The sequence below is a fragment of the Lutra lutra genome, chromosome 5, assembly GCF_902655055.1.
Source record: "Lutra lutra chromosome 5, mLutLut1.2, whole genome shotgun sequence".
NCBI lineage: Eukaryota > Metazoa > Chordata > Mammalia > Carnivora > Mustelidae > Lutra > Lutra lutra.
Window position 1 is genome coordinate 95,199,689 of NC_062282.1, and position 27,960 is coordinate 95,227,648.

Below are 27,960 nucleotides of genomic sequence, written 5' to 3' on the forward strand. Positions count from 1 at the left end.
GTTATAAAAGCTTCCTTGCCCCATCTACCATGTGGAGGATACTTCGAGAGGGCTCAGATTATGAACCAGAAAGACAGGCCTCACCAGAAGCTGAACATGCTAAGACCTGGATCTCGAACTTTCAGCCTCCAGAACTGTGAGAAGTAAATTTCTCGTTTATAAACCATCCATTCTGTAGCATGTTTTTATCAAAGCCTGAACACACTAAGGTACCAATGGAAAGGAAAATGCTTGGGTCACAGACCAAACAATGGGAAAAACCAAGGCATGGATTCCTTGACTGGCTAGCTTCGAGGCAAAGCAGAGTAGCTGTTGATGGAAGAGGTAGAAAAAATATACCAACTGTATAATATTGGGACAATATTGTTTGTTTTGGATGAAAAAGGTGCCCCTGTAGTTTCCTTCTCTAGAATAGCCCATGACAAGTTTATTTTTCTCTCCAACCTGAAAATCTTCAAGATATTTAAAGATAGGTATAAAGACTAAGAATTCACCTCCAAGCCAAATATTCTCTGGTTAAAGACCCCATTCTTTAATATTAAGTCCTCTCCTATAGTGATTTATATGTTCATTCTCTGGTTTGTCTCTGTCCATTCCTCTCTTGTCCCTAGCACAGTTTCCAATACAGGTCTCCCCCACTCCCTGAAAGTGGTGTTCCTATGAAACCCTTCATAAACCAAAATGACATAAAGTAAAGGAATCATTGCCATTAATTTACATGGAAAAGTTTTTGAGTGTTCCCAGACCCAAAAAATAATCCCTCTTAGGCTTTTCAGATACCTCCAGACACATCTTGCTAACGAGTGCACAAAATAAATGGAGATAAAGCACAGATACTCACAGACTCAAGTTCAGAGCAATGCAGCTTGATACAGAGGCACTGAGTGCCATTCCCAGGAAGAAGTTTGGGGGCACCACTCTCACTGCCTGGAGGCCTCTGTGAAGGCTTGCTGCAAAACAAAAGCTGAGTGTGATTTTGGCTTTTCACTTTTTTTTTCTGTAAAAGCAAAAAAATCCTCTTCGGATTTCTTTCAGTTAGTGAAAACAGGTACTAAAGCAGGTCTTCTGTAAGAGTGAAGTGGCATAAGGCAAACTTTTGAAAAATGGGGCTCTCTGTACCACATAATGAGAGGAGTGTTGAGAAGTACTGCATCCCTGGAAAGGAAACGTCTAGGCCTCCTCCCCCACCAGTATTTGTCTAATACAGATATGAATTTGGGAAAGATCTTTTCTCAAAATATTTTTTTAAATATTTAAAAAAAAATTTTAAATTTATTTATCTGACAGAGAGAAAGAGAGAGAGAAAGAGGGAGCACAAGCACGGGGAACAGAGGGAGAAGCAGGCTCTCCCTTAAGCTGGGAAACTGATGTGGGCCTCCATCCCAGAACTCTGGGATCATGACTTGAGCTGAAGGCAGACGTTTAACTGACTGAGGCATCCAAGTGCCTCCATAAATATTTTGAAGTACATAACCACTGTCTGTAATTAGCATATGTAAGAGAAGTCTCCATAAATATCGCCTTTCTTGTACTATGAACACCCTACTAGATGCTAGGAGTATATAGATATATTTAGAAAACAGACTACCTAAAAGAGATGGAGGTTCCTAGGTGTCACTTGTTAAACACCAGATCATCTGATTGTCTTGAAGATTAGAAAGACCTACCTCACACTCTTCCTCTCCTTTTTTGAACTAGAGTATAGAGTCCTACACGTCTTAATTCATGTAATTCAAGAACCACTTACTGAGTGGCTGTTAACAGCAAGATGCTGTATCAGCTACATTTTAACATTTTCTGTAAGTGATGGTTTGAAAAGCTACTGGTTTACTGCCTGGGCACTGTCCCCACTGCTTGAGGAATAAAGTCTAAATGCCTTTATTTGACCTGCAAGTCTCTTGAGTTCCTTGGGGTTATGAGAATTGTAAATAATAGAAATGAACTCAGAGAGGGAAAGGAAGAAAGGAAGGAAGGAAGGAAGGAAGGGAGGGAAAAGAAACAAACTCAATCTAGTGTAAATTAAAAAAGGAAGATGTGGTATAAGGATTCAGAAGCATCTCACAGAATAGCAGGAAGGAGGTGCGTCTCACAGGGGACTAGAATCAAACCCTGGGGCACTGTCAAGAACTAAGGCAACTTGGGCCCTTGGGCCCTAATGGGCTCACATCTCTGGCTGTCTCTGTGTGTCTGCTTTGTCTCCTGCTTAGATCAGCCTTCTCTGTGGCTCCATGCACATGAGAGAAGATGTCTGCCCCACAGAGCATAAGTTTACATGTTCCTCTGGTCCAGCCACACCCAGAGACTGGTTGCATCCTTGAATCCCAAATCCACATTCCTTGGGAGTCCCACTGGTGCATCCGGACCAAGGTCCCACCTGATCAGCTACAGCCAAGGAAGCCAGGCCACATGACGCAGATATCTCACATAATAGATGAGGAGGCTCTTCTCAAGAAGAGGGGCTGCGCAGACACCCTGAAAGACATCAAATCTATTCCTTCACAATCTAACTTCAAGTCATGATTTCCGTGTGTCTTTTGTTTTCATACATTCACTGTGATCATCTCAAACTTTCTGTTTCATCAGGTGTTGCCTCTCAGTTTTCAGTCCTGGCTTCTCCGTTCCCTCCTTAAATACGGAGAGAATAGTGCTGAGTCTCAGGATTTGTCAAATGATCTTCTGTAGGACTGATTCTTGGGAGCAGGTTTAGGAGATACTCTAAGATTTGCCAGGATCTTCAGCACCTTTGCTTGAAGGAGAGCCAATGCTGGATTCTCGCAAACACGCTCCAAGGAACAAGGACATACCCTGGAATATTCACTGCAGTCACTAGTTGATAATCATCCCCCAGGAGTGATAATCCACCCACAGGAATATCCAAAGAGCAGCACATATACACCCCAAGAACTGAGGGGAAGTGGCAGGCCAAGCCCTACATGTGCCTGAGATGCTGATATAGGACCAACTTGAGATTTACCAGAAACCAAGGCAACAGCCCTGGGACACCAACAACCTCAAGACCTTGCACTTCATGGGATGTCATTTGACACCAACATGTGGAGAAGGTACATATGAGCTCCACTTTATCTAAGGAAACCATAGCCAGTGATATCAGAGAAATGCTAGAGGGAGAGGTTGGAAAAACCTCTTCTGACCCCTCATCTAGTGGATTTTCTACCACAGTGTCACTTGTGCCCTCTGGCTGACCTATGCTTTAAGACTTGTTTTAAAGACAGGGCCGTCTGGGCTTGCAAGGGGACAGCAGCTACGTTTCTGAGGCATAGGGCATGGAGTACAATGCTGTTTTAGTATTCCAAGGAACAGATGTAAACAAGTGTGATCAGGCCATGGCAACACCATCCAAAGTCCATCTCTCTGGAGGCCTGGACCCATCAACAACAATCCTGTCATCTTGGACAGCTGGTCCACCACACTCAAATGCCAAACCTCTACCGACTGGTAATTTCTGGCTTGTATTTTGTTTTCTTTGGTGAATCGGTTTTTAAATTTGGTATTTAAAAAACAAGTATCTTCTTCTTTGGTTAAACTAGTTGGCTTTCATTTCATTCTTTTTCAGGACAATTAAGTATATTGATTTTTCTCTTGCTGATAATCAACCTTGCACGGCCCGGCTGAGCTGGATGGAGGCAGCATTGCCTGTGGGCACCCACAGGGTTTCTAGAGCCATATGCTCATTTTCAGAGATGAAGCTGAGCTGAGCTGAGCCAGCCACATGTGGAGTCGGTTATTTGCCAACTGTGTTATCCAGTGCTTCAGATAACGATCTGATCACTAGGGGCAAGTCTTCCCTGTTTTGTCACCTGTGGAGGGCCACACATCAGTCACAGCAGAGATGTCTGATGACTATCTGTTTCTCTCCAGCACAGGACACTGACCTGGGCTGCGCTCATTCTTGCTCTGCTATTCTCCTGCCCCTTTTGGGGAAGGTCTCCATTTCACATCGCCAATTGCGGGTCAACTTGGAATCAAAGCCAAAGCCATGTTGGGCCTTTTTTGGATGTTTGGTAGGTGACACTTGTATCAGAAGAGTCCTGTGAAGGGGGCCAGAGGTCTGAAAAATGCCTTCTTTGGCTGGAAGGCAGGAAACCTAAATCTGGGACTATTTGTACTGTATGACCACGGAAAAGCTGATTCATGTCTTCATAACTCAACTTCTCCTCCTCAAAAATGGGGATGTATCTATCCCTCAAGCTTCCTGAAGCCACTGGGCAGGGTTGGGAGCTGTGCTCAAAAGTACCTGGGGGGCACCTGGGTGGCTCAGTGGGTTAAAGCCTCTGCCTTCGGCTCAGGTCATGATCCCAGGGTCCTGGGATCGAGCCCTGCTTCAGGCTCTCTGCTCAGTGGGGAGCCTGCTTCCTCCTCTCTCTCTCTGCCTGCCTCTTTGCCTACTTGTGATCTGTCAAATAGATAAATAAAAATCTTTTTAAAAAAGTACCTGGGCCTTGTGGTATTAAAAAAAAAACCTCCCTTCTCATAAATAGGCATGATTATTCATCATTTTGTTACTACTTCTCAACTTCTGGCAGAATCCCATTTCTCTTCTCTTGGACTGAGTGTTTGAACTACTCAGAGAGCCAGTTTGTTCCTCCCTCCGAATAGACTGCCCACTCATCAAATAATATTTATTGACCAGGCTCATGCACAGGGCATACCACTGGCAGAGTAGACTGCAAACCCTCTGAGCACATGGTGTTTCTAACTCTGTGTTCAGTACAGCAAGTAGAAATTAGCAATCAAGAATAAGTTGAGATTATCATCTTGGGCTATTTTCTGTCTGGCAAGTGTGTACACCCAGGCTTCTGCCACAGGCCTTCTTAGTAAAAAATCCTCTCTCCTTCCCTTTGTCTGCTCCACAGCCCGAGCGACAGCAGCCTGCACTTTGTGGGCAGCAGCAGCTCTCGTAACTGTACCTATTTTGGGCAGACACTGAGGGAAGAGATGAGAATTCCTGTAGAGCTACATTGAGAAAGCAAGGATCTGCCCCAGATTTAGCAACTTACACATCTCAAGTAGAAAAAGAAAAATTCTGAATTTTGAAATAGAAAAGAAAACCAAGAACAGTGGAGGATGTACCTATATGAGTCTTTAAGGAAGAAAGTTGAGGGATTGGGTTATGGTGATTAACGTTCCTCCACTACAGGATTGGATACCCCTATCTGTTTGAAGCAATGGTTTTTTCCTCTTGATGCTCTGGCAAGAGCTCCAGAATTTTCCCATGAGTTCATAAGGATGGGCTCTTTTCATTACTCTAGATAAATTTGGAGGCGGCAAGGTTTCACAATGCAATCTCAGAATAGTCACCCTCAGCTAGAACCTGGCTTACAAGATTGGGAAGCCAAACATGTGGCAGAAAAGAACATTCTATCTAAGGCAACATTTTCAGGAAGCATTTCCCCTTATTGGGGAAGGGAGGGAGAGGGTTATGGAGACACGAAAATGAAGGGAAAGAGAATCACTCCATTGCTACTCACAATATGTGCTAACAAGTCAACATTTTGTTGTTTTTAGTGGGATATGTCCTTCCAGTGCACACAAATGAACATCCAAAATGGAAATCCTCCATACAGTGCCTATTCTGGACAAGACAATCTCATGGCAAAAGGAAAAAACCAGGATATAAAGTGTATCACATATGTTCAAATTCCATTTCCTAAAAACAGTGAGTCATATGACCAAGCCTGAAGTCAATGCACAGGGAGCAAAGTGTTTCATAGCAGGGATCACTTGAAGTCACATGGCAAAGGGCAATATGGGGAAACAGGGGAGCAGCTGGGAACAACAATATGTTCTGCCACAGCCCTGTATCATAAGCCACTTATCTAGCTAGTGTAGTCTTATCCTGTGGGCTCAGGATCTTTTCCCAATATCTGCACAGTGCTTCAGAAGATGGCAAGTCCTTTCTTCCTTTTTAAAATTGTAGTTCAAAATATGTAACATAAAATTTACAACTTAACCAGTTTTATGCACACATTTCAGTAGCGTAAGCATCACCATCATCCATCTCCAGATGGATCTCCATTTTCCATTTCATTCCAGATCTCCATCTCCATTTTCCATTCTCTCCAACTGAAACTCTGTGCCCGTTAAAATTAACTTTTTACTCCTTCTCCCCCAAGCCCCTGGCAACCATCCTTCCACTTTCTGTCTCTCTGAATTTGACTACTCTCGGGACCTCATATGAGTGGAATCATACAGCACTTGCTTGGCTTATTTCACTTAGCCTAACGTCGTCAAGTTTCATCCATGTTGTAGCGAATGTCAGAATTCCCTTCCTTTTTAAGGCCAAATCATACTCCATTGTAAGATAAGCCACATTTTGTTTATTTATCTGTCAATAGACAGGTTGCTCTCACCTTTTGACTATTGTGAATACTGCTCTATGAACACAGGTGTAACAAATATCCCTTGGAGTCTGTGTTTTCTTTTTTTTCCTTCTTTTTTTGGGTAAGTTTTTTTTGTTTGTTTGTTTTTTAACAGAACTTTATTCTTAAATCTACGATGGGATTTAAGACAACACTTCGTTCCAGCTCTAGGTGACAACAGACGCTAGGACAGGAAATCCAGATGTTTAAACAGGAATGGAATGAAGGATCACCATTGCCTCGGGCACAAGGAACGGCTTCTTTTTGCCCGATTTCTTAATTCCACCTGTGGTCAGGAGGCCTTCCCTATGGCCTTCCACCTTCGCTTTTAGAGTTGCTTTTGCTCCTCCTTCTGTTTCTGCTTGAATGCCATATCTTCCTCGTCCATCTCCTGGGCCTCTTTCTTGGGTTGTATCAGAAGCTTCTTGCCACTTTCGCAGCTGGAGTGACGCCTGCCTCCCCTTCCCCAGACCCTGACACCGGAAGCCTTGGAGTCTCTATTTTCAGTTTTGGGAGGTATATACTCAATTGTGGAATTCCTGACACATAAGATAAGTCTACATTGACTTTCTGAGCAATGCCCATCCAGTTTTTCAGGGATGGCCGCCTTTGTCATCCCTACAGTTGTGGTAGGCAGGGACTTCTCTTGAATTTCTCTGTTTTCCACAGAACCACCTATTCAGTCCCTCAGCCTCTTCTCCTGATGATGGAGAGTACTGAGTATTTCAGGGTTTGGTTGACTCACTCTCTTTTCTACATAGCACTGACGACAGGTGGAGGCAAAGTTAGAAGCTGTATCAACCTGTGGGCTGAACCAGACTTTTCTTCAGGTATTATTCTTCAATATTGATGGCAGAAAATTATCCTGCCTCTCTAGTGTGCTGCCGGTACGTTTTTTGTTTGTTTGTTTGTTATTCTTTTCTGTTCTTGTTTGTTTTATTTTGTTAGGCAAGAGGGGAAGAGAGCTTCTATCTTATTGCTTCATTCTGTCATCTTATCCTAGAAAACGGTTTCTTCAATTTTTGCTTAAAATTGTAATTTACCTTCTATAGCATTTCTGGGGTGCGACCTGGCTAAAATATTGTTTTAAACTTATTTGTAGGCAATCACATTTTTCATAGATTGTCAACATAGTAAAAAGTTCATTTTAATTACACTAACAACTCCCACTAGGAGCTGTTACAATTTCCTTTCTATGGCAAAGCCAGTTCTGTGGGTTTGAATACCTTTGCTTTCATGAATAATTCAAGAAGGCAGTTAATGAGTAATTGTTCATATGCAATTGGGGGTAAAATGATGGGAGACTATTCATGCTTTTCTCAACAGAACTATGATATCATTTAGCCAGGCTTCTTCAGGCTCCCTTGCAATGCAAGAAGACTTTGAGGGTTATTTACACAAATCTCTGCTCTAAACTTGGATGGAACTAAATAAAGCATTTCTTAGACTGTTAGATGTATGCTCAACAGGCTCTACAGACCTCAGCAAGGGAAGCTTTAAATGATTAGTTCCCAAATATCGGGCTTCACACTCTGGCATGCTAACCCCAGATGAGGCCTTCAGAGACCTAATAGAGTCCCTTAGTCCTACAAAAAGCTGATCTGCCTTTGCAGCAGAAGCAGCTTCCAGTAGACACGCAAAAATCCTGCGGATTAGGGCGCCTGGGTGGCTCAATCAGTTAAGCGTCTGCCTTCGACTCGTGTCATGATCTGTGGGTCCTGGAATCAAGTCCCACATCAGGCTCCCTGCTTCACAGGAAGCCTGCTTCTCTCTCTGCCTCTGCCTCCCTCTCAATCTCTCTGTGTCTCTCATGAATAAATAAAATCTTAAAAAAAAATACTGCAGATTGTGTCTGCCTCCTTGGTGCTAGTGTATGGAGTGTGGCTCGTTCTGGTTGCGGCATCAGAAGGGAAAATTTTGGGTAGTCACTGAACACTCTTCTTCCTTGAAACTGACATATCAGCAGAAATAGCCTCTTCTCTTCCCTAGCTGCTGGCTCTTCTGTGTGTGCTCCTGGAAATGCTGTTACTGTCTTACAGATGAAGGGAGCCATGGACACTTAGAGACAAGCAAAGTAGAAAGGTAGGAGAGGAGCCCCTAGTCCTCCAGGACCTTGTAGCACAGTGGACTTCACTCTGGAACTGTCTTGCCCTTAGTGTTTAAATCACTTGTTTAGTTTTGTATTCTTGTAATTTCAAGTCTTATTTGAAAATATGTTAAATACAAAAATAAGGACAATGTAGGGACATCTACTAAAGTGAAGTGGAATGTATTCACTTTTTTTGTAGTTAAAATGTACCTTCTTTTAGAAAGGTACCTTTTATGGCAATAGCAACTGATAGATTTCTTTTCTTTTTTTTTTTTTCCCAAAATATCCTTACTTGGCAAAGTAAGATGTTAGCAATTCTACATCAGTCTCCAAAGTAGTTTTGAAATTTTACTGGTCCATGAAATCTGAAAGTCTGGGAACCACTGCACTGACTTGAGAAAAACTCATTCTTGGACTAGGACTCAGAATTGGTTTTTAGCCCAATTGCTTTCCTTTCTGGCCACTCTTTACATACAGGACTTATAAGTCCAACTCTTGCCCCACACTTGGCTTCCTGCTTAGAAAGAAGACAAAGGAAAGAAAAGAGTAGTTCACTAAGCTTTAATTTTTTTGACTGTGACATCACTACACTATTGCTCCCCTCCCCCTCTCCATACACCCTCCTGCACACCGTCTCCTCACATACACCAACACATGCATGCACAGAAACACACACACACACACACACACACTCTCTCTCTATGGGGATGAGTGCTTTTCTCACCTGTATTCACCATTTGTTAGAATTTGCTCTATTTGTTGTATTGCTCTCTTTCTCCACTATCCCATTTTAAAAAGTCAATCCCTGGAAAGCTATGTGCTAACATCACTACACTTCCCTACAAAAATAACTTTTAATTGCACATTTGATTCCACATTTGAGACTGGTTACAGTTAATTACTAATGGTTACAGCTGGAAATTTTGAAATGGCGTTGGAGACTGAAGGGGAAGTTTGAGAGAAGTTTCGTCAACCAGGGTAGCTTTTGATGTGCTGATAGTAAAAAAAAAAAAAAAAAGTATATATATATATATGGCTGAAGTCATTTGCAGCAACAAGGCAGTTACACCAAGGAATGCATCTGATGCAACTAAGGCTCAAAGCAGCCATGGTCAGAGTGGCCAAAGGAGGATTTGTTTTCTCCATGAGTTACTTGTTTTTGTAACAGTCTTCTGGGACCAACAAGCAAAGACCTAGATGTTCCTCTTCCCAAATGCGATTTGTAACAGAGAAGCAGTACAGGCACTGGTGGTAGAAGAGTTGTTTTCTCATAAATCCTGGTCTTCTGCAGGTCTGCTAGGCTCACCTTGCCAGAAGAGGAATCTCTCAGCGTCTCCCAGTACACCCCCGCACCCCTCTCACCCTGTTTCCTCCTCTAGAAAATCAATAATGATGGGATGACAAGATAAGGGACAGAATGCACCTATAATCCTGCCTGGAATAGAGCCCATAATAGGTGCATGTGATGTGGTATACCCAATTATGATTACTTTCCCCAAGTTTGAAGACAGTATTGAGCAAATTTAATTTGATGTTGAAAATATAAATATCTTATTACAGTTCTTAGTCATTTTTTTTAAAAGAGTCTTTATCTTCTAGAGATAGATTCCAAAGTATTTAAAGATGAAATGACGTGATATCTGCTAAAAGAAGCCACAGTAGAGAAGAAGAGTAGATGGAAACAAGATTGGACATGTTGATCACTGTGGAAGCTGAGTGAAGGAGGCATCGTTTAAACTAGTCTCTCTACTTTTGCATAGGTTTGAAATTTTCCAACATAAATAAGAAACAAACAAAAGTTGGCAATTTCTTGCCTAAAGTAAAGAACATTAAATCACATTATTTTCAGCAGCATAAGAAACACTTCGCATCCCTCCGCATCCTCTGCTCTTATAGAGAACATTGTATGGAATAAATACGTTATCGCTCATTCTTTTCTTCATTAGAACTCCCTGAAAGGACCTTATCTCTCTGTTTTATCAGGGTTTTTCTCCTAGTCAATTATCAGCAATTTAATTATTATGAAGTCGACAAAAAAAAGATCAACCTGGTTAAACTATTTGGGGCGAAAATGTAAACATGTTTAAAGTGAAGTTTTCTTGATTCATAGTGACAATGGACTCCAACGTTGGTGTCCCTGACCATGGCTGTCATTGTTAATATTGAGAAACAAGAATTCCTGGCCACCCAAGAAGGCCTTTTAAAGTTGTTTAGGGAGAGAGGATATGAATTTAAAATGATTTGGTTCTGGGGAAGGGGGTTAAAAATTGTGGATTTTAAGGCATGTTCCAGCAAAAAGGTTGGGAAGGTTTTTTGATTTGTGTCTTGATATATATGAATAGCTGATTTGTAAAAAAAAAAAAAAAAACCCACAGTGAAAAATCACACTTCAAAGTTAAAGAACAGCTATCCTCTTCCAAAGCCATACTCTCAGAATTCCTTAAGATGGTAGTCTCCCCATATGTTTTAAGTATCTGTTTACACATCATTAGCAATTTCTTTGAAAACCATAGGAGAAAGACAGGCCAAGGAGGAAGACCCTGGAAACTGATTGTTAGCCCAACACAGCCAGTTAATCTTGAAATTATCATTTCGCAGGTTTGTCTCCCAATTATCCTTTAAGCAAACGGGAAATGCTTCAAGCTACACAAATGGAACACACGTAGATTTGTGTAAATCAGGGCACATCTGTAGGGATGCTGACTCAGTGATGAAGAGGCATATTTCCAAGTCTTGCACACTCAGCCATAGCTTCATTAAAGTTGCTGGCAGACCTTGGTTAATTAGCCCTGTGGAAGGACAGTTTTTGTTTTGTTTTGTTTTGTTTTGTTTTTTCTCCAGAGACTCCAGGAAGGAGAATTCTCTAAGGCTAGCTGTTTGCTAACTTCAGGGTCTGAGAAGTGGTTTGGTTTGGCTTCCTGGATGGAAGGGTTACTCATTCCAGGGAGGTCAGAGATCTTTCTTCTCCCTAACAGATAACATGCCTAGGTCCAGTTTTCCAGCTAATTTTAGAATTTGCAGTAGTAAAACATTTAGTGAAGTGTTCATTTTAAGTTGGATTATAAAGCAATGCCTATAGTTTTTAGACAAAACACCAGCACTTTTGTATACAAACAAGTGAAATCCTTTAAAATAGTCACTCAAAGTGTATTTGGAGCTCCTTTTGTGGTATCGCCTGGGGTCAGTTTGTAATGCACAGTATCATGCCAATCATGCCAAAATGATTATATGTAGATTACTCACCAGATCTGGTTTTCAGCTTTTGCAAAATGCAAATGGATTCTACCCTGGGAGATTTAACAATTTAAAAGCTGTTTTGAATGATGATTTTACTCTCAAGGTGAGTACAGAGTAATCTCCAGTAATTACTCTGAGGGAGAAAATTCTCATCTGGAGTATTAAATTCTAATGCATTGATTTTAAAAAAGAAAAAATAAAATAAATAAATAAATACCAAAAAAAAAAAAAATGTCAGGGTCGCCAGGCTGGCTCCGTTGAAAGAGCTTATGGTTCTTGATCTGGGGATCATGAGTTCTAGCCCTAGGTTAGGTGTGGAGATTACTTAAAAATGAAAAAATAAATAAACTTAAAGAAAAGCCAGACATGAGAAATGGTTGGTGCATGTAGTTTCTCCAGTTGAGATCAGATGGGGGTTGAAATAAAAGTGTGTCTCGGGGCACCTGGGTGGCTCAGTGGGTTAAAAGCCTCTGCCTTCAGCTCAGGTCATGATCCCAGGGTCCTGGGATCGAGCCCCGCATCGGGCTCTCTGCTCGGCGGAGAGTCTGCTTCCTCCTCTCTCTCTGCCTGCCTCTCTGCCTACTTGTGATCTCTGTCTGTCAAATAAGTAAATAAAATATTTTTTTAAAAAAGTGTGTCTCCCACTATTTCCCTCCAGCAAGTCTGCCACATTGGTGGGAAGTTGGACCCTAAGCATAGTAGGTAGTAACATCTTCCTAGCCCAGCCTACATTCAGAAAATCTTCAAAACTAAATGTGGCTCTAAGTTATTATCTTGTTTTAAAAGTTCAATATATACTTTCTCTTTTTAATCTCAAAATAAAATATTTAATTTCTCAACTTTGCTTTTTTTTGTTCTCAAGTTTAAAACGATGAATCATATTATTTCTTATTGCAATTAGTTTGGCTGAAATATCTTCTAGTTTTGCTACCCCCTTTAATTCAAACTCATATTTTAGCCACTTTTGTAGGTGTTTTTTCAGTAAGTCAGATAATATTCTTTTATGTAGTTATTATCTAGATACCTAGGACAATTTCCCAGATACATTTTTTTGAAGGTGAGTTGTCCTCCTTTGTTTTTATATTTAGATACACAGTACCAGGCGATTTTTATATTTACAAAACTATACCCCCTCCTAAAACAGGAACTTAATGTCTAATCATTTACATCAGATTCATTTGAATCATTAAAAACAAAATACCCAAATTGATGATGGGGAAGAGAACAGTAAGTGTTGTGATTGTCTTTCGACCACAAAAACATTTCTTAGTGTACTGAAGCTTTAGTTTTCCTTCTCCTCAGGAGTTGGGGCAGAGGGGCAGAGGCACATGAGGTCCATCTCGCCAGGCTGATTCAGGCCAGTGCAGCTGCTGGCCTGGGCACAAGCGTGGGCGGCCACCTGTGGCTCCCAGCACAGCTGTTTGGTAGAAGGCCAGCCAAAGCCCAGTCGGTGGGGTGGAGGCAGGTGGCCAGTTGGGCGGCCAGTACATTCTGGCATGGGCTGAAAGAACACCTGGTTCCACTCTGTAGACCCACCGCAGAAGGTCAAGGAATTTGTTTGCTGGCAGCAACCTGATGGTCTAGCTCTGACTGAAACAGAGAAACCCACCTTTCTTAAAACTTACCCGAAGCCAACACAGGAATCATTCTGCTCCAGTTGTGTTGAAATAGGTCAGTGAGGCCATCTGGCATGTCTGGAAATGGTGTGGGGGGCTGTCAGACAGGAACAGGCTCTGTGATTCAAAACAGGACATTTCAGGGGAGGTGAGAGCTTTCTCTTGTATTTGGCTGCTAATTGCCATTGCAGACACCATCCACCCTTGAATATCTCTGACCATCATTTTCCTCCTCTTCCCATGAACTCTAACTACATGCTTAGAAACCACTTTGGGTCCCCATGTATAATTTTATCACCAGACATAGGAATTTTCATAGGGAACATCACTACCTACAGAGACAGGAGCCCAAAGTTCACCCTTCCCTGACCCCTGAAGTCCCACCCAAGGCCTCAGGCCCACTGCTTCCCAGGAAAAAGAACCCATTTCCTTTGGTTTGGTGAGTCACTTTCTCTCTGGTAGAGGAGCATCCTTCCAAATTTCCCAGTCCCGGATGTAGACCAGGCAGCAACCTGCCATGTGCCAAAGACGTAACACTTGCCTCACTGGTTCTGTGACCCTTGACAACTTACTCAACCTCTCTAAGCTTCAGTTTTGGAATTTGTAACTAGGGATTAACAGTATTATCTTCATAGTTTTGTTGTAACCCATCCAGTGAAAGGACATATGTTAAGTGCCTAGCACAGAACATGTGTACAACAGGTACTCAGCAAATATTGGTAGTATAAATGAATGACCATGGTTGATGCCACTCTCTAGACACAAAGAGGCCACACCTGGTCTGGACTGGCTCTGGGCTAGAACTTCCTGCTGGCATCTTTGCTTGGGATTTCAAAGGACTCATCTCACAATTATTGCCCAGGCCCATAAAGTAGCCTGCTATGCACAAAAGCCCTTGTTGGGGGCACAGATCAGGCCTTTCCAAGAATTGCACTGGCCTTGAGCTAGGAGAAACCTCTACTGTGAAGCCTTTGACCTGAAGAAGGTAGTCTGACTTCTGGGAAGCCTGTAGCTGGTGGGATAACTTGCCCCTCTGATGTGAAACATCTCTAAGGTAATGTATCCAAGCCAAGGTCCAAGAAGAGATCTCTGGATTGAATTTCACAAAACTTAAAGACTAGAGCAATGAAATCTTGACCGGTCAGGCACCATGTTCTGTGCCCTGAGGTGAATGGGAATATTCAGGCTCCCTAATCCCTGAACTCTGGACATCAGGTACTATTACCCTTGTGTGACTGCACAGTGTTATTCCAGTATAGATAGATATTGCCCTGGAAATTGTCTTTCATCATCTATGCAGCTCAAGACCTTCAGTGGGCTAATAGAAATCATCAACCAAGAGACAATACAAACATAACCTTGGTTCCCCACAGAGTGGAGCCAGCCCTCAAACTACAGTTTGATTTTGGGCCTCAGATACTATCTGTGGATGAAACGAGGGACAAAGAATGCTAGAAATAACCCTCTGAGAAAAAGATGGAAGACCATTTTCCTTTCAAGTTACAGTTTGGGGTTTTCAAGTCTGAGGTACAAAGCCATTGTGAACAGCTGTTCTTTTTGAAAACATGTTAGTTTATTCCACACATTCTGATGATATGAATGTGACAGAATTCCAAACACAGCTTATCTGTCACTTTTTCATTCAGGGACTAATCTTTTCTCTTTCTTGCAACCACTTATTTAGAATTTTCCAGGCCTCCTGGACTGTGACTTTTTTTTTTCCTCCCTGAATTACATTTTCCCCCTTTCTTTTAAAAGTAATGAATATTATCCTAGTCACACCAATTCACACATTTTTGTTACAAAGATCAATAACCAACTTTCTTCCTAATTCACCTGAAAAAGAAATGTCACCTGGCCTTTTGGAGCATAAAACGCTTAAGGATGATCCTAGTGCTCTTTGGAGAGTGGCAGAGATCTCCACGAGGGTGGATTGTCCTTGGATCAGGGCCCTAAGTGGGAAAGTACCCTTTAGATATTTCAAAGGGAGAAAACAGTTAACTGGAAGCTTAAAAACAACTGTGAATAAACAGACTCGCATCTGAGGAATCTAAGCTAAGGCGAACCTTATTTCTCATTATTTCCCCCTTCCCAACCTCTAGCAGGACTACCCTTTGCAAATCCAGTGTGAAGATGATACAGCTGGTCCCACAGTCTTCTCATTCACTTAGACTTCATAATACTCCAGCCCCTTTTGACTCCTAGAATGACCCTGAAGAAATACTCTCCAAGACTGTTTAATCATCGCACCTGATTTCTTCTAGTGTATCAGGTTGAACGTGTGTGCGGGTGGATACGGAGGTAAGCAGAATGAAGCACAACCTGCCTGGGCATTCCACATCTTCTTATGTAATTGATGAAATTGTCATCATGAACATACTCAAATAGCTAAACACGCAGGAGGGTTACCTTCATTTTAGTTGATGAGTTTTAAAAAACTGCTGAGTTACCTTTGCATGTGACAGTATACCCCAGCTCAGCAGTGGCTGAACCATTAGTTTAGCCTCAGAGGAAATGTTTAAAGGTGGAAAAGTATGTCCCTCATGTTCCTATGCTCCCTATTGAATTTAAGTAGAAAGATCCTTCTTCAAGTGTCAATACTTTTGTCCAGCACCTTTTCCACAACGAAATATCTTTTTTTTTTTTTTTTTTTTTTTGACAGATAGAGATCACAAGCAGGCAGAGAGGCAGGCAGAGAGAGAGGGAAGAGGAAGCAGGCTCCCTGCCGAGCAGAGAGCCCGACGCGGGGCTCGATCCCAGGACCCTGGGACCACGACCTGAGCCGAAGGCAGAGGCCTTAACCCACTGAGCCACCCAGGTGCCCCATCCACAACGAAATATCTTGCAACCTCTTCTATGCTAAAGAATTTACATGGAAAGCAAAAGAAAGAGGGAGGCAAAAGAGTCATGGGTCAATCAGGTCTTCCTTTCCAGGGTTAGAATAGCTGACTAGTGGCCTCTGGGGATAGAGATCCACCAGAAATACCCAAAGCCCTTATATTTAATAGTACTGAAATGAAAATAAATGCAATCTTTGAGGAGGGTAATAAGGATACAACAAATTATCTCAATCCTGGATACTACCTGGATAATTTGGGTAGTGTAGTGTGGTATCCAAAGGATAGATTCCTCCTACTGCAAGTTTAACACCAGCTTTTCAGGGAATAGACAACTTTCATCTGAATCATTCTTACAAGCTGAATTTTTATTTTTACTCAATTATCTATGTTAAAAAAAAAAATCTGTGCCTGGTGTGGAATTTCACTCCATCAAGTGTTACAATGATTTTCTCATTTTCATTACAAGCAGGAGAATGAATGTAGGACAAGTGTTAGGAAACATGGCAATAAATTAGAATATAATTTACAAAAGCAAAAAAAAAAAAGTAACAGTGTACCACATTAATACTGAGTATAAAATAATAAGCAACAACTAATCACAATAATACAAAGGTAATTTCATTCTGTATTATTAAGGATACCTATGTGACATTCACTCCAAAAAATTCCTAATGAAATGGACTGTTTGGGGAGTCATATGTATCTTAAGGGCTTTAATCAGTTGGGTATATTTACCTTTCCTTTTTTGGCAGGACTTTTTGCCAGTGGCAGATACTGCTCTCAGTCATGGGGTACCAGTTTCCTTGGGACTCCCTAAGTAGTCCACATAGCACAGTACTTTGGAGGGCCTGCCATGGTGGCTCAGCCTCCACTGACAATCCTATTGCTATTATTTAGGAAGAGAGCATATCACGTAGCCATGTGGTTGACTGCACAGTTAGCAGCGGTATTGTGATGTGCTGTAGAATATGATTTGTTTGCCCACTCAGGTTTAGTCCTATTACATGCTGTGCTTGGTTCCTTCTAGCGGAGTAATCTGATGCTGCGCCTGGAAGCCCTCTGCTCCTGGCCTTGAGGCTGGTGCACACTCCTGAGGGAACACTAGCTGTCCCCTCTTCTAACGTTAGTCAAGGGCAACGGTCCTCACAACGTTAGTTTCCAGGTGAGGTGTAGAATAGACTGAAGTCAGTAATGTAAGAAATCTTTTTGGAATACAAACATGAGCTGATATTTATGTTGGGGAAAAACAGATCCTGACAGGAAACCTATGCTTAAATGCCACAAAAAGTACTCATCTTTTATTTACTTCACCAGGACACATTAGCACCAAGTTAACTGCTCTTTGCAAGGGACGGAGGGAATTCAGTGCTGGGGCCATGCTGCTCATGGGCTGCCTCCCCTTCACTGAATAGATGGTGCTTTGGCTCGTCTTTTCAGGGCAGTATACAGAGGGGCCCTGGCAATTGTTGTGTATCGTCAGTAGCTTTCTCTGGCAAGCTCAGGGACGTGAGCTATGGTGTTGAGAGAGAAAGCAGGCGAGAAAATAGGGATGACCACGACTGAGTGTGCAGAACATCCTGTGCTGACTGTCCATAGCAAACCTGAAGTTTAGGTTGGTTTTTGAAGTCTGTGAGTCTCTTTTCCTTTCTGAAAAAAACAAAAAACAAAAACCAAAAAACAAAACAAAAAAAAAAAACTAACCTCTACCTTAGGTCACGGCGTAGCTTATACACCTGACATGTAGTTTGAGCACACACAGTGACGGGTTTAAGTCAAACATACTCTTTAACTGCAAGTAGTATCTTTACAAAGTAGCCATTTGGTTGGAGTTTGAGGTGTCGGTGTAGCACGGTGTACACACCTGTAGGATACAAAGCACATTCATCAAGAACCTGCTGCAAGCTACAAGTGTTCAAGTACAAAATACAAATAAGTACCCTCTCTTTTTCCCTTTTCTTTTAATCCCACCATTGAAGTTTTTGATGGCCATGACACGAAATTACTTGTGGATAGGGAAAATACGAGCTAGCCGATTTAATTTAGGATTCTGGATTTGATTCTAGAATTTGACTTGCCCAAGAAACTTGGTTTCACATTTGATTGCCATTGAGTATCCATAAAAAATAAAAAATAGTTGGTTGAGTGACTATTAAAATTATGCTTTATGATCTTTAGGCTTCATGAGTTTTTCTTCTTTGGTTGTTATCCTTGCCTACTTTAAAACTCACAGAAATAGCACATTTATGTGCAAGCACACTCATCTAACCCACACACTCAAAAGCGCCCGCACACACACACACTTGCTTTCATATAAATAAATGCCCTTCTGCCATATCAAAGAAGGGACATCTGGAACCCATCACAATTGTCAGCAAAAGGGTCTGCCTGGTTGTCACTGAGCCAGTCTATCTTTTGCACGGCATCATTTCAGTAAGCTCAACACGCGTGCAACAGTCCAACAGGGCAGAAGCTGTTCTGTGGCCGGTGAGGAGGTCAACACAATTGAGTTGGGGTGACCCAAAGAAGAACTGAGGCATCCTGTGTGATGGCAGCAAAGGGCCTGTTTCTTCGGTCTCTACCATACCCCTGGTCTGGCTTCTGCATGAAATCGAAATGTTTTTCTCTTAAAGTTTTAATGGAAATCTCAGCTTCACTTGCACAATGGCAAGTTGGCCACAGTCTTTTAGCACAGGATTTATAGACTCACACAGCTGCAGTAACTGATGCACTGCCTTCAGCTAATTCCTTCACTGTTGTTCGGTTTAATATAGTTTATATATGGCTCACAGCAGTGTTCAGAACAGGGGGGTTATTCCTAAGGAAATAAAGTGGAATGAAGAAAAATCATATGAACTTTCATTACTTTTGATTTATAATTGCTCCTTAAATTACAGTTAAAAGCCCATTTTAGAATTTCAGTTGTGGTGCTGTTGTAGTGAGATAAAGTATAGTAAATATTTTTAAGCTATGACTTAAGATTTCTGAATCTTCTTTTACTTCCATAGTTGACCAAGTCATAACAGCTACATTTTAAACAGTCTTAAATACAAATGGATTCAGTGTCATTGCTAAGTCCATAATAAAAATTATCTTAATGGTCCAAGGAGGTAAACAGGCTATTGGATTTACTCGAAAGAACACAGACGTTCCATAGTAAGCAAGTCTCCCTGTGTTGTTTGGATCTCTCCGATCTGGCATTCCCTCCTTAATACCGTGTCCAGCACTTTGGATCAATAAATCCCACTTCACAGAAGTTAAAATAATATTGAAATCCTGTCAGCTAGGGCTGACCAGTGGTTACGTTTTCCACAGGGTAATGCATTTGCAAGGACATCAATCCTCTTCCTCTGGGTGGCTCTCCTTGATGGACGCATTTCCACGATGAAATGACAAGACGCTCTCTCTGGCTTTCCGTGGGTCAGTGTCCTTGGCAGGTCTTACAACACATCTGTCTGAAGTATGCTCGACTACAGAACTTGAACTTCAGCACCAGCGGGCAATAAGCCACTTTGTTCACATCTTTGCACTCTAACGAATGGGGGCAGAAAATGGAAAACAATTAGAGGCACAGAAACAAGTGCATAAACAAGCCAATGGGACTGTGTGTTTGGTCAGGTCCCCCTTGCACCAACCCACTTTGGCTTCCACATCCATGTGGTTTTTGTTTTTGTTTTTAAGCATACCCCGTCTGGTACAGCCTACCAGAAACATTCTTTTGATAGATTTTAACACAATTAAAAAAAAAAAGATTGCAAGGCTTTTCTCCCAGACTTTTATAAGTATGGTGCATGCCCACTGTGTCTTGAAAGAATTACCATTTGTTGGGATAAGTGATCACTTTAGACAGCTTGGAAACATGAGTCATTTTTCTTACAGCGCTTTTATTGCTTCTTTCTCAAGGGTTATTTTATTCGGCAGTGCAAGGTTATCCAAAATCAAACATGAGTTGCATTGTTTGATACCAAAGTACACATGTCTCAGGAGAATCTCTGCATCTGTGAGGCGTGGGGATGGGCCTGGGTGAATGAAAAGGATTGCTGACAGTGGCCTAGATTCAGCAACTACACTAGACAAAGAGGAAAACTTTGAGGGGTTGGCCGCAAATGGCAGCAGTCTGTGGGTTATGGAAACATGTAGAAATGTCTTTTTTTAATCTGGAAGTGAGACATGGCCTTCTTTTTTCCTATGTGTACTTTCTCCTCAGTGCTAGAATTGCCACGGTTGAGGTCTGCAGTTCTTGCAGCCAGAAGGTGAATAAATGATTCTTTCTCCATCTCCCCTTGAAGCTGGTTGCAGAAGATGGGGCGAAGGGGCCAGTGTAGAGACAGGCACACCAGTCTTTGATCCTCCGCACCCCTTTCACCACCACATGACCCCACTACTTCTAATAATGATATTCTTCTCTAGTCCTCTGGTCGCTTTTATCTGGGGATTTTAAAATACTTTGTAAACCTAGTAATTAAATTTCCATATGCCTCCCAGAATCAAAGTTCCACCCTCATTTTTCCAGGTGGTTATACTGAGGCATCCTGGGTAAACTGCTGAAGGTAATTAGAATCAGGCAGAACCCTAGGTGAAGTTCAGTGTAACAGGACAGTTTTGGCGTCGTTGCTTGCTGGGTTATTTGCAAGGTTTTTTTTCCTGGCTTCAGAAATCCACTGAAGTTCCAAGAGATCATATACATGGTACAGAAGGCATATATGATAAACTTAAGGAATTATATGCGAAGGAATGGGAAAGTTTTCCATTATGATTGAGAAGTAAGGTAACAATTTTATTGATCTCACATTCCAGGCTCTTTCAGTGAAAGACTTAAATTTTAAACGGGAACCCTCAGTCTTCTGTGAATATAAACGCGGTCACCATTGAACTTCTTTACTCACAATTTGACTTACAAAAAGAGTAAAAGTTAGTAATTTGAATAGAAACTTTCCGCACTAGGATTCTCAGTAAATGTAAGTTTTGGCTGAAAGAAGGGCAGAGAGACAAGAAAATTTTCTTTAAACGTTGTACTAAAAAAAGAAATCAGATGATATTTTATGAATCAAGTATGAATTTGAGGCAAAAAGATCTCCACATATTTTAATTTGAAGGTCACTTGGCATTATTTTCTTCCTTTTCCTCTCTGTCATGACCAGTAAAAAGTAACCAAAACAGGTTTAGGCTAAGAATATTTTCATGGTGGTGGGGGGAATTTTTATCCATGTTACCAAGAGGAATATATTGTCAAGGTAATGCAGTTATTAAAATGATGAGAAGGGCTCCTGGATGGTTCAGCAGGTTAAGCATCTGCCTTGATCCCAGGGGCCTGGGATCGAGTCCTGCACCAGGCTCTCTGCTCAGCAGGGAGTCTGCTTCTCCTTCACACTTTCCCTCTGTGCTTTCTCTCTCTCTCTCTCTTTCTCAAATAAATAAATAAATAAATAAAATCTTTTTTTTAAAAAATGAGAAAAGTCGGGGTGCCTGGGTGGCTCAGTGGGTTAAAGCCTCTGCCTTCGGCTCAGGTCACGATACCAGGGTCCTGGGATCGAGCCCCACACCGGGCTCTCTGCTCAGCAGGGAGCCTATTTCCGCCTCTCTCTCTGCCTGCCTCTCAGCCTACTTGTGATCTCTGTCTGTCAAATAAGTAAAATCTTAAAAAAAAAAAAATGAGAAAAGCCAACACAGTATCATTCATCTTTAATTCTAAATCACCATCCTGGGGCTCCTGGGTGGCTCAGTGGGTTAAGCCTCTGCCTTCGGTTCAGGTCACAATCCCATGTTCCCAGGATCAAGCCCCGAATTGGGCTCTCTGCTCAGCAGGGAGCCTGCTTCCCCCTCTCTCTGCCTGCCTCTCTGCCTACTTGTGATCTCTCTCTCTGTCAAATAAATAAATGAAATATTTTTTAAAAAATCACCATCCTAATGAGGCAGCCTGCCAGCAGAGACCACCCCTCCAAGTTGGCAGTGGGGCTTGATGGGATCGCGTCAAGTACAAAATAAATTTTAGTTAAAATATAAAGATCGTTTAGTTGAGAAACAACAAAGAGAGGAGGACTGGTTGCTTTAATAGTACAAGGAAATAAAATGAGAAGCCAGGCTGCCCTGGTTTAATCCTAGTTTTCTCATTTACTGACTTTATGCCTCTGAACAAACAGCCTCTCTGTGCCCGAGTTTCCCTCTCTGTAAACAGGGACGATGAGAGCTCTTACTTCCACACATAACACGTCTATCCTATGTTGCCACCTGGAGCAGTGCATACACAGTTTGTCAGGACTTGATAAATACAAGACATTGAATTACAACCGTTACTACCACTATTAGTTATTATTTCGTATCACCTGATGACAGTAATATATAGATTACTGCTGGTGCATTATTTAGATTACTACTGAGAAAAGGCTGTCCTATTGACCTAAGTCAGTATTTTCTGGGGTTCAATTTTATTGGGAGATTCATTACTCCATTTTTGGAAGAGTTGCTGCTAGTCTAGGAAAATACTGAGATTAGCAAAATACAAGCAAATACATAGATTTTTCTTTTAGATTTAGACCTTGGAATCCAATTCCATGACAGGTAATAACTAATGAATAAAATATTCATAAGTTGTTCCTCCCTCCAATTACCCCACCATCCACCCATCCAGACCATTACAAATATACATAACTTGAGATTCAGCTTCATGCTGAAATGAGAGGACTCTACTCATCATGCAGAAGCCCAGAGCACAGTCCTTTGGCCACAAGCAGTGTCTAGCCTCGGGGTAGGCTGGAAGCCAGCTGCCAGGTTGTCCTTCTCTGAACTTTTCAATACCCCTCTCAAGTTAGTTGTCGACTAAGTTGATTCCAACCAGCTTGACTGAAAGCAGGAAGCCATTTGGGCCTTGGGAGCAGGATCAAGCTTAGAGAGGCAGGCACTCCTGAAGAACACACGCAACGTGCCTGCCCCAGCACTATAACACAGTGGTAAGGTGTGGCAGATCTGGAGTGAGCCCTGGGGGTGAATTCTGGAGCTATTTCCTCCCTTATTTGATTGTCCTGGGCCAAGTTCCTTTACCTCTTTGAGCCTCAGTTTCTTCATCTGTGAAGTAGAGACCTGTGACAAGACCTACTCATAGGATGTGGTAAAGTGAGGCACACATGACATAGTGCTTACAAAGAGCATGCCCCCCGCTCCTCAACCCTCTCCCCTGGCACCTGGCACAGAGGAATCACTCAGTCCCTTAGCTCTCGTTATTACCACTAACACATCTGCCTCTGAGATCAACCATTGTGTATAATGTCTCTGGGATCCCTAACACAATGTACCTAGGCTCTCAGGGAGGGTTACACATTAGCATGCATGAGCAAATTAATAAAATATATCAAACAGAGAGCAGGTAAATCATAATGGTATAGGGTGGAGAGAGATGGGGAAGGAGCCAGGATTGGGAATGCCAAGATGGGGACAATAGGCTTTGATGAGACATTAAAATGGAGACCTTGGGGCTGCCTGAGGACATGCAGCTTTGATGCGCAAAGGAAGATCCCTGAGGAAGACCCCATTCCTACTTCTTGGTTTTGCCTTCTAGAGACTGCCCAGACAGGGAGACTCAATCTATTTCTATGGAAATCCATTTACCAGAAAAGGTCAACCATGACTGGTCTTTTATTCTCTGCCTTTTAATGTCATAAGAGTTTGATACAGTAACGATCACATTAAAAATAATTTATTAAGTGCCTCCTATGTGCCAGGAATTGCCTGGCGATTTTACATACTTATATATCTAATCCTTTGATGTATATAAGACATCAGATTTACATAGATGGTAAAACTGAAACTCACAAACATTAGGAAAACTAGGCTGGTCACACAGCTAGTCAGTCTAAGAGCTGGGGCTTGGACCCCTCGGTTTTGGCAGCATTCTTGGTGGCATGGAACTACAAAAAGTTTTCTGCCTGTTAAGACTTCTGTATTCTTGGCAGATACCAAACGTCATGAGTCAACCCTTGGTGGGATCATCACCAGAAAATTTGCTTTGCCACCTTAAAAAAGGGGAATTAAAAAAAATAATAATAATAACCTACACCCGGTAGGGGGCTCAAACTCATAACCCCAAGATCATGAGCTTCATGTTCCATTGACTAAGTCAGTCAGGTGACTAGAAAATGAATAGGGTTTTTTTTTTTTTTTTTCTTTTCAGCATAACAGTATTCATTATTTTTGCACCACACCCAGTGCTCCATGCAATCCGTGCCCTCTACAATACCCACCACCTGGTGCCCCCAACCTCCCACCCCCCACCCCTTCAAAATTCTCAGATCGTTTTTCAGAGTCCATAGTCTCTCATGGTTCACCTCCCCTTCCAATTTCCCTCAACTCCCTTCTCCTCTCCATCTCTGAATAGGGTTTTTTTTAACAGGTATTTGAAATAGCCTAAACACTTTTCTTCAGCTTTAACCTCCTCCTTCAATTGTGTAAAATGACATAAGTGAAAGGTGATTTGAGACACACCAAGAAGTTTTAAATTCCCACTATTACAGAAAGCTGAATGTAATCTTAACTATATTCGGAAAAGTTTTAAATTATACTGGGCCATTCAGCCCATCTGCCACTTTTTAGCTTACCTAGAGAGGATCGACTTGTTGAGCTCTTGAATTGACTCATTGACATTCTGCTGATATAGTCAAGAAGGCTTAATTATAAAACTTACTAGCCTGCTTCATTCTCAAAGCCATTAAAAATATGAAATAATGTGGGGTGCCTGGGTGGCTCAGCCATTAAGCGTCTGCCTTCAGCTCAGGTCATAATCCCAGGGTCCTGGGATCAAGCCTGGCATCAGGCTCCCTGCTTAGTGGGAAGCCTGCTTCTCCCTCTCCCACTCCCTCTGCTTGTGTTCCTGCTCTTGCTGGCTCTCTCTCTGTCAAATAAATAAAATCTTAAAAAAAAAAAAAATGAAACAATGTAAGTGACAAATCACTCAATTCTATACCTGAAATTAATATTACACTTTATGTTAACTAACTGGAATTTAAATAACTTAAAAAAATCATCTTCTCACCCTTGAATTAATACACAGTACAGCTTACTATTTGTGATAAAAACCATTCTGGAAGAGCTCTGCATAATTAAACCACAGTTTCTTGTTGAAATCAAAATAATAATAAATGTTCTGTTTTGGTTTCTGAATGATCTTCAGTAGGCATCTATTTCTAGATAATCTCTAAAATATCTAATAACCAAAAGCTTCTGTATACCTAAGTAAAACATAATCTGTAAATAAACTATTATACTAGGAGACTTATTTATTAAAAGGAACCCTTTAGGGACGCCTGGGTGGCTCAGTGGGTTAAAGCCTCTGCCTTTGGCTGTGATCATGATCCCAGGGTCCTGGGATTGAGCCCCGCATGGCATCGGGCTCTCTGCTCAGCAGGGAGCCTGCCCCCCCCACACCCCCGGCCTGCCTCTCTGCCTACTTGTGATCTCTGTCTGTCAAATAAATAAATAAAATCTTAAAAAAAAAAAAAGGAATCCTTTAGGTAGAATATTTTTGCAATATAATTACTTTTTAATTAATCTATTTGGAAGTTTTGGTCTTCACTATCATTTTCTTCATACAGATACACTTATATACTGCTTTTTAAGTAGTGGAATCTAAGTCAGCAGGGTCAAGGATTTTAAGATGAAGGAGCTTGATTTTTCTCTTCTACCATCATCATGTACCAGCTAAGTACTGTCCTGGAAGAGAAAGATAACGCATTCATTCTACCTTTTCTCTTGTGAGGCTATGGGAAGAGTAAGAAGTCCTAGCATGAGGTTTCTAGGAAATATTTTGTGGACCTAACTAGTCTCTTCTTTTTTATATCCCACCTCTCCCTGAAAATAAAATATCACTTTATCCAAGGCCAGATATTTCTAGTAGGGAGAACAATTTATCGAGTATTCCTTAATTCTTCTCAAGGACACTTGGGAGTATATCAAGGGCTGAAAGCCAACCCCTATGCCCCACAATGTGAACTAGACCCATTATTAGAATCTGAAGTAACCTGCCAGGTATGCTAGAGTGGGTCTCACTGGCAATCTGGATTTTGGTAGAGTTGAATGATAAGATGAGACAACCTGTTTCACAGGCAACACATGAATCTACTTATCATTGATATGCCAACGGGTTTTTCCCCAGGTGCTTTACATTAATCTTTCAAATCTCTGACCTAAGACACATGATTTTAAAATACACACACTGAACGGAGGCTTATATATTCAGGATGCAATTGGATTCAGATTCATTGTGACTTTGAAGGCTTCGCTTGGTCCAAGGAGTACAAGAGCAACTCCTGGGATGTAGTGCTCTTGCATCTATTTCATAAAATGGTACAAAGCCTAGCTATCATTGGAGTGACCTGGGGCACATAGGGACATAGCCTCTCATGACCAGGTTTGACCACTCAGCATCTTTCTATGGAGAATGCACACCCTGTGAGGCTGTAAACTCTTCATGAGATTCAGAGGAAGAACACAGTAAGTAGAGAGTTACGACTTAAGCACTGTAGGGTCTATCTTTTGGATTACGAAAGTGCAACCAGCTGTGCCTCTGTCAAACCATCCAGGGAGATGCGGAGCCTAGTGAGAGGTGAGATGGCAGAGGCTGTGCATGTGAGTTTGTGAAGCAGGAGTCGGGGGTGAGGGGTGTGAACTCAGGATTTTTCCTGAAAAAACTGTACTTGAGCCCTTGATACATTAGATAGGCAGACTGGAAAAGGATGAACTAACAAGTTTCACTTGGGAAGTTGACATTATTCATCGCAGTGGGAATAGTCCACCAACTTTTCATCGTCGAAGCAAGATGATGTCAACTATAAAACTTGATTCCAGTTTCATCTCACCATGGACTAAGCCGTTCCTCTTTCTTTCTTGTTTTCTCAGTTTCCCTTTACCCATTCTGATACCCTGGATGCCACCCACATTCATCCTCACGGTGGTATGACCCCAACACAAATCCCAGGGTTCCCTGTAAACCAGACAGCCAGGAATGTGAACCCGAGTGGTAAGGTTCATTACGAGCTTTTGAAAATGGCAAAGGAAAAAACAACTCTTCCTCACCTCCTTGAAATCAAAGTCTTCAAATGACCTTCATTGTCCCTTTCACTGTTTTTTTTTTTTTTTAAGATTTTATGTATTTGACAGAAAAAGAGATAACAAGTAGGCAGAGCGGCAGGCCGGGGGGGGGGGGGGGGGAAGCAGGTTCCCTGCTGAGCAGAGAGCCCAATGTGGGGCTTGATCCCAGGACCTTGAGATCATGACCTGAACTGAAGGCAGAGGCTTAACCCACTGAGCCACCCAGGTGTCCCTCTTTCACTGGTTTTAACACATCAGATGCCACTTTAAATCTCAAATCCAGGAGCTGTTTTGTTCTAGGGGTCTGATGAGATTTCTGGAGCTGTTCAGGCTTTCTCTGAGTTGTTCATTTGAACAACTTTGAACAGCAAAGCCACTGTTAGACAGCCTGAGCTGGTAAAGCAATGCACATTAACAACACCTTTCCTGGGTTGATTACCAGCTCATGGCACACCAGGAATTATTACCTGGCAGCAATAAATGCTAGATGACAGAGAGGCCTGTGCTATTGAGAGGCTGAAAAGACTCACCATTTAAACTACAAGGGAACCTGAAACTGCACAAAGGTAAATAAAATGGCATTCGGTATAGAATTTCAGGTAAGCTTGAGTAGGATAGTCCCAGCTGCCAGATGTACTTTTAAAAATTACTTTGAGTAGCACTTTAGATGCAGTAATACCCAGTATGTCTTATAAGTCACTCTTGGTGGCAGCGTAGAGTTACCT

At 41.8% G+C, this 27,960-nt stretch overlaps 1 protein-coding gene and 1 long non-coding RNA gene across 5 annotated transcripts in view; both read right to left on the bottom strand.

Moving 5' to 3' along the window:
• Positions 1-864: 864 nt before the first annotated feature.
• LOC125100758 (uncharacterized) lies at positions 865-15,876 on the bottom strand. The gene is made up of 3 exons (XR_007127645.1): positions 15,177-15,876; positions 13,332-13,439; positions 865-950 (listed from the first exon to the last, which is right to left on the bottom strand). It is a non-coding gene; the product is annotated as an uncharacterized LOC125100758 (long non-coding RNA).
• Positions 15,877-18,123: 2,247 nt separating this feature from the next.
• The window catches only part of ADAMTS6 (ADAM metallopeptidase with thrombospondin type 1 motif 6), a 312,212-nt gene continuing 302,375 nt past the window's right edge, over positions 18,124-27,960 (bottom strand). For all 4 annotated transcript variants that reach the window (XM_047730844.1, XM_047730845.1, XM_047730847.1 and 1 more), the window contains one exon: positions 18,124-19,690. In XM_047730844.1, coding sequence (XP_047586800.1) covers positions 19,581-19,690 — 110 coding nt within the window. In that variant the 3' untranslated portion in view covers positions 18,124-19,580. The remainder of the gene's footprint in view (positions 19,691-27,960) is intronic.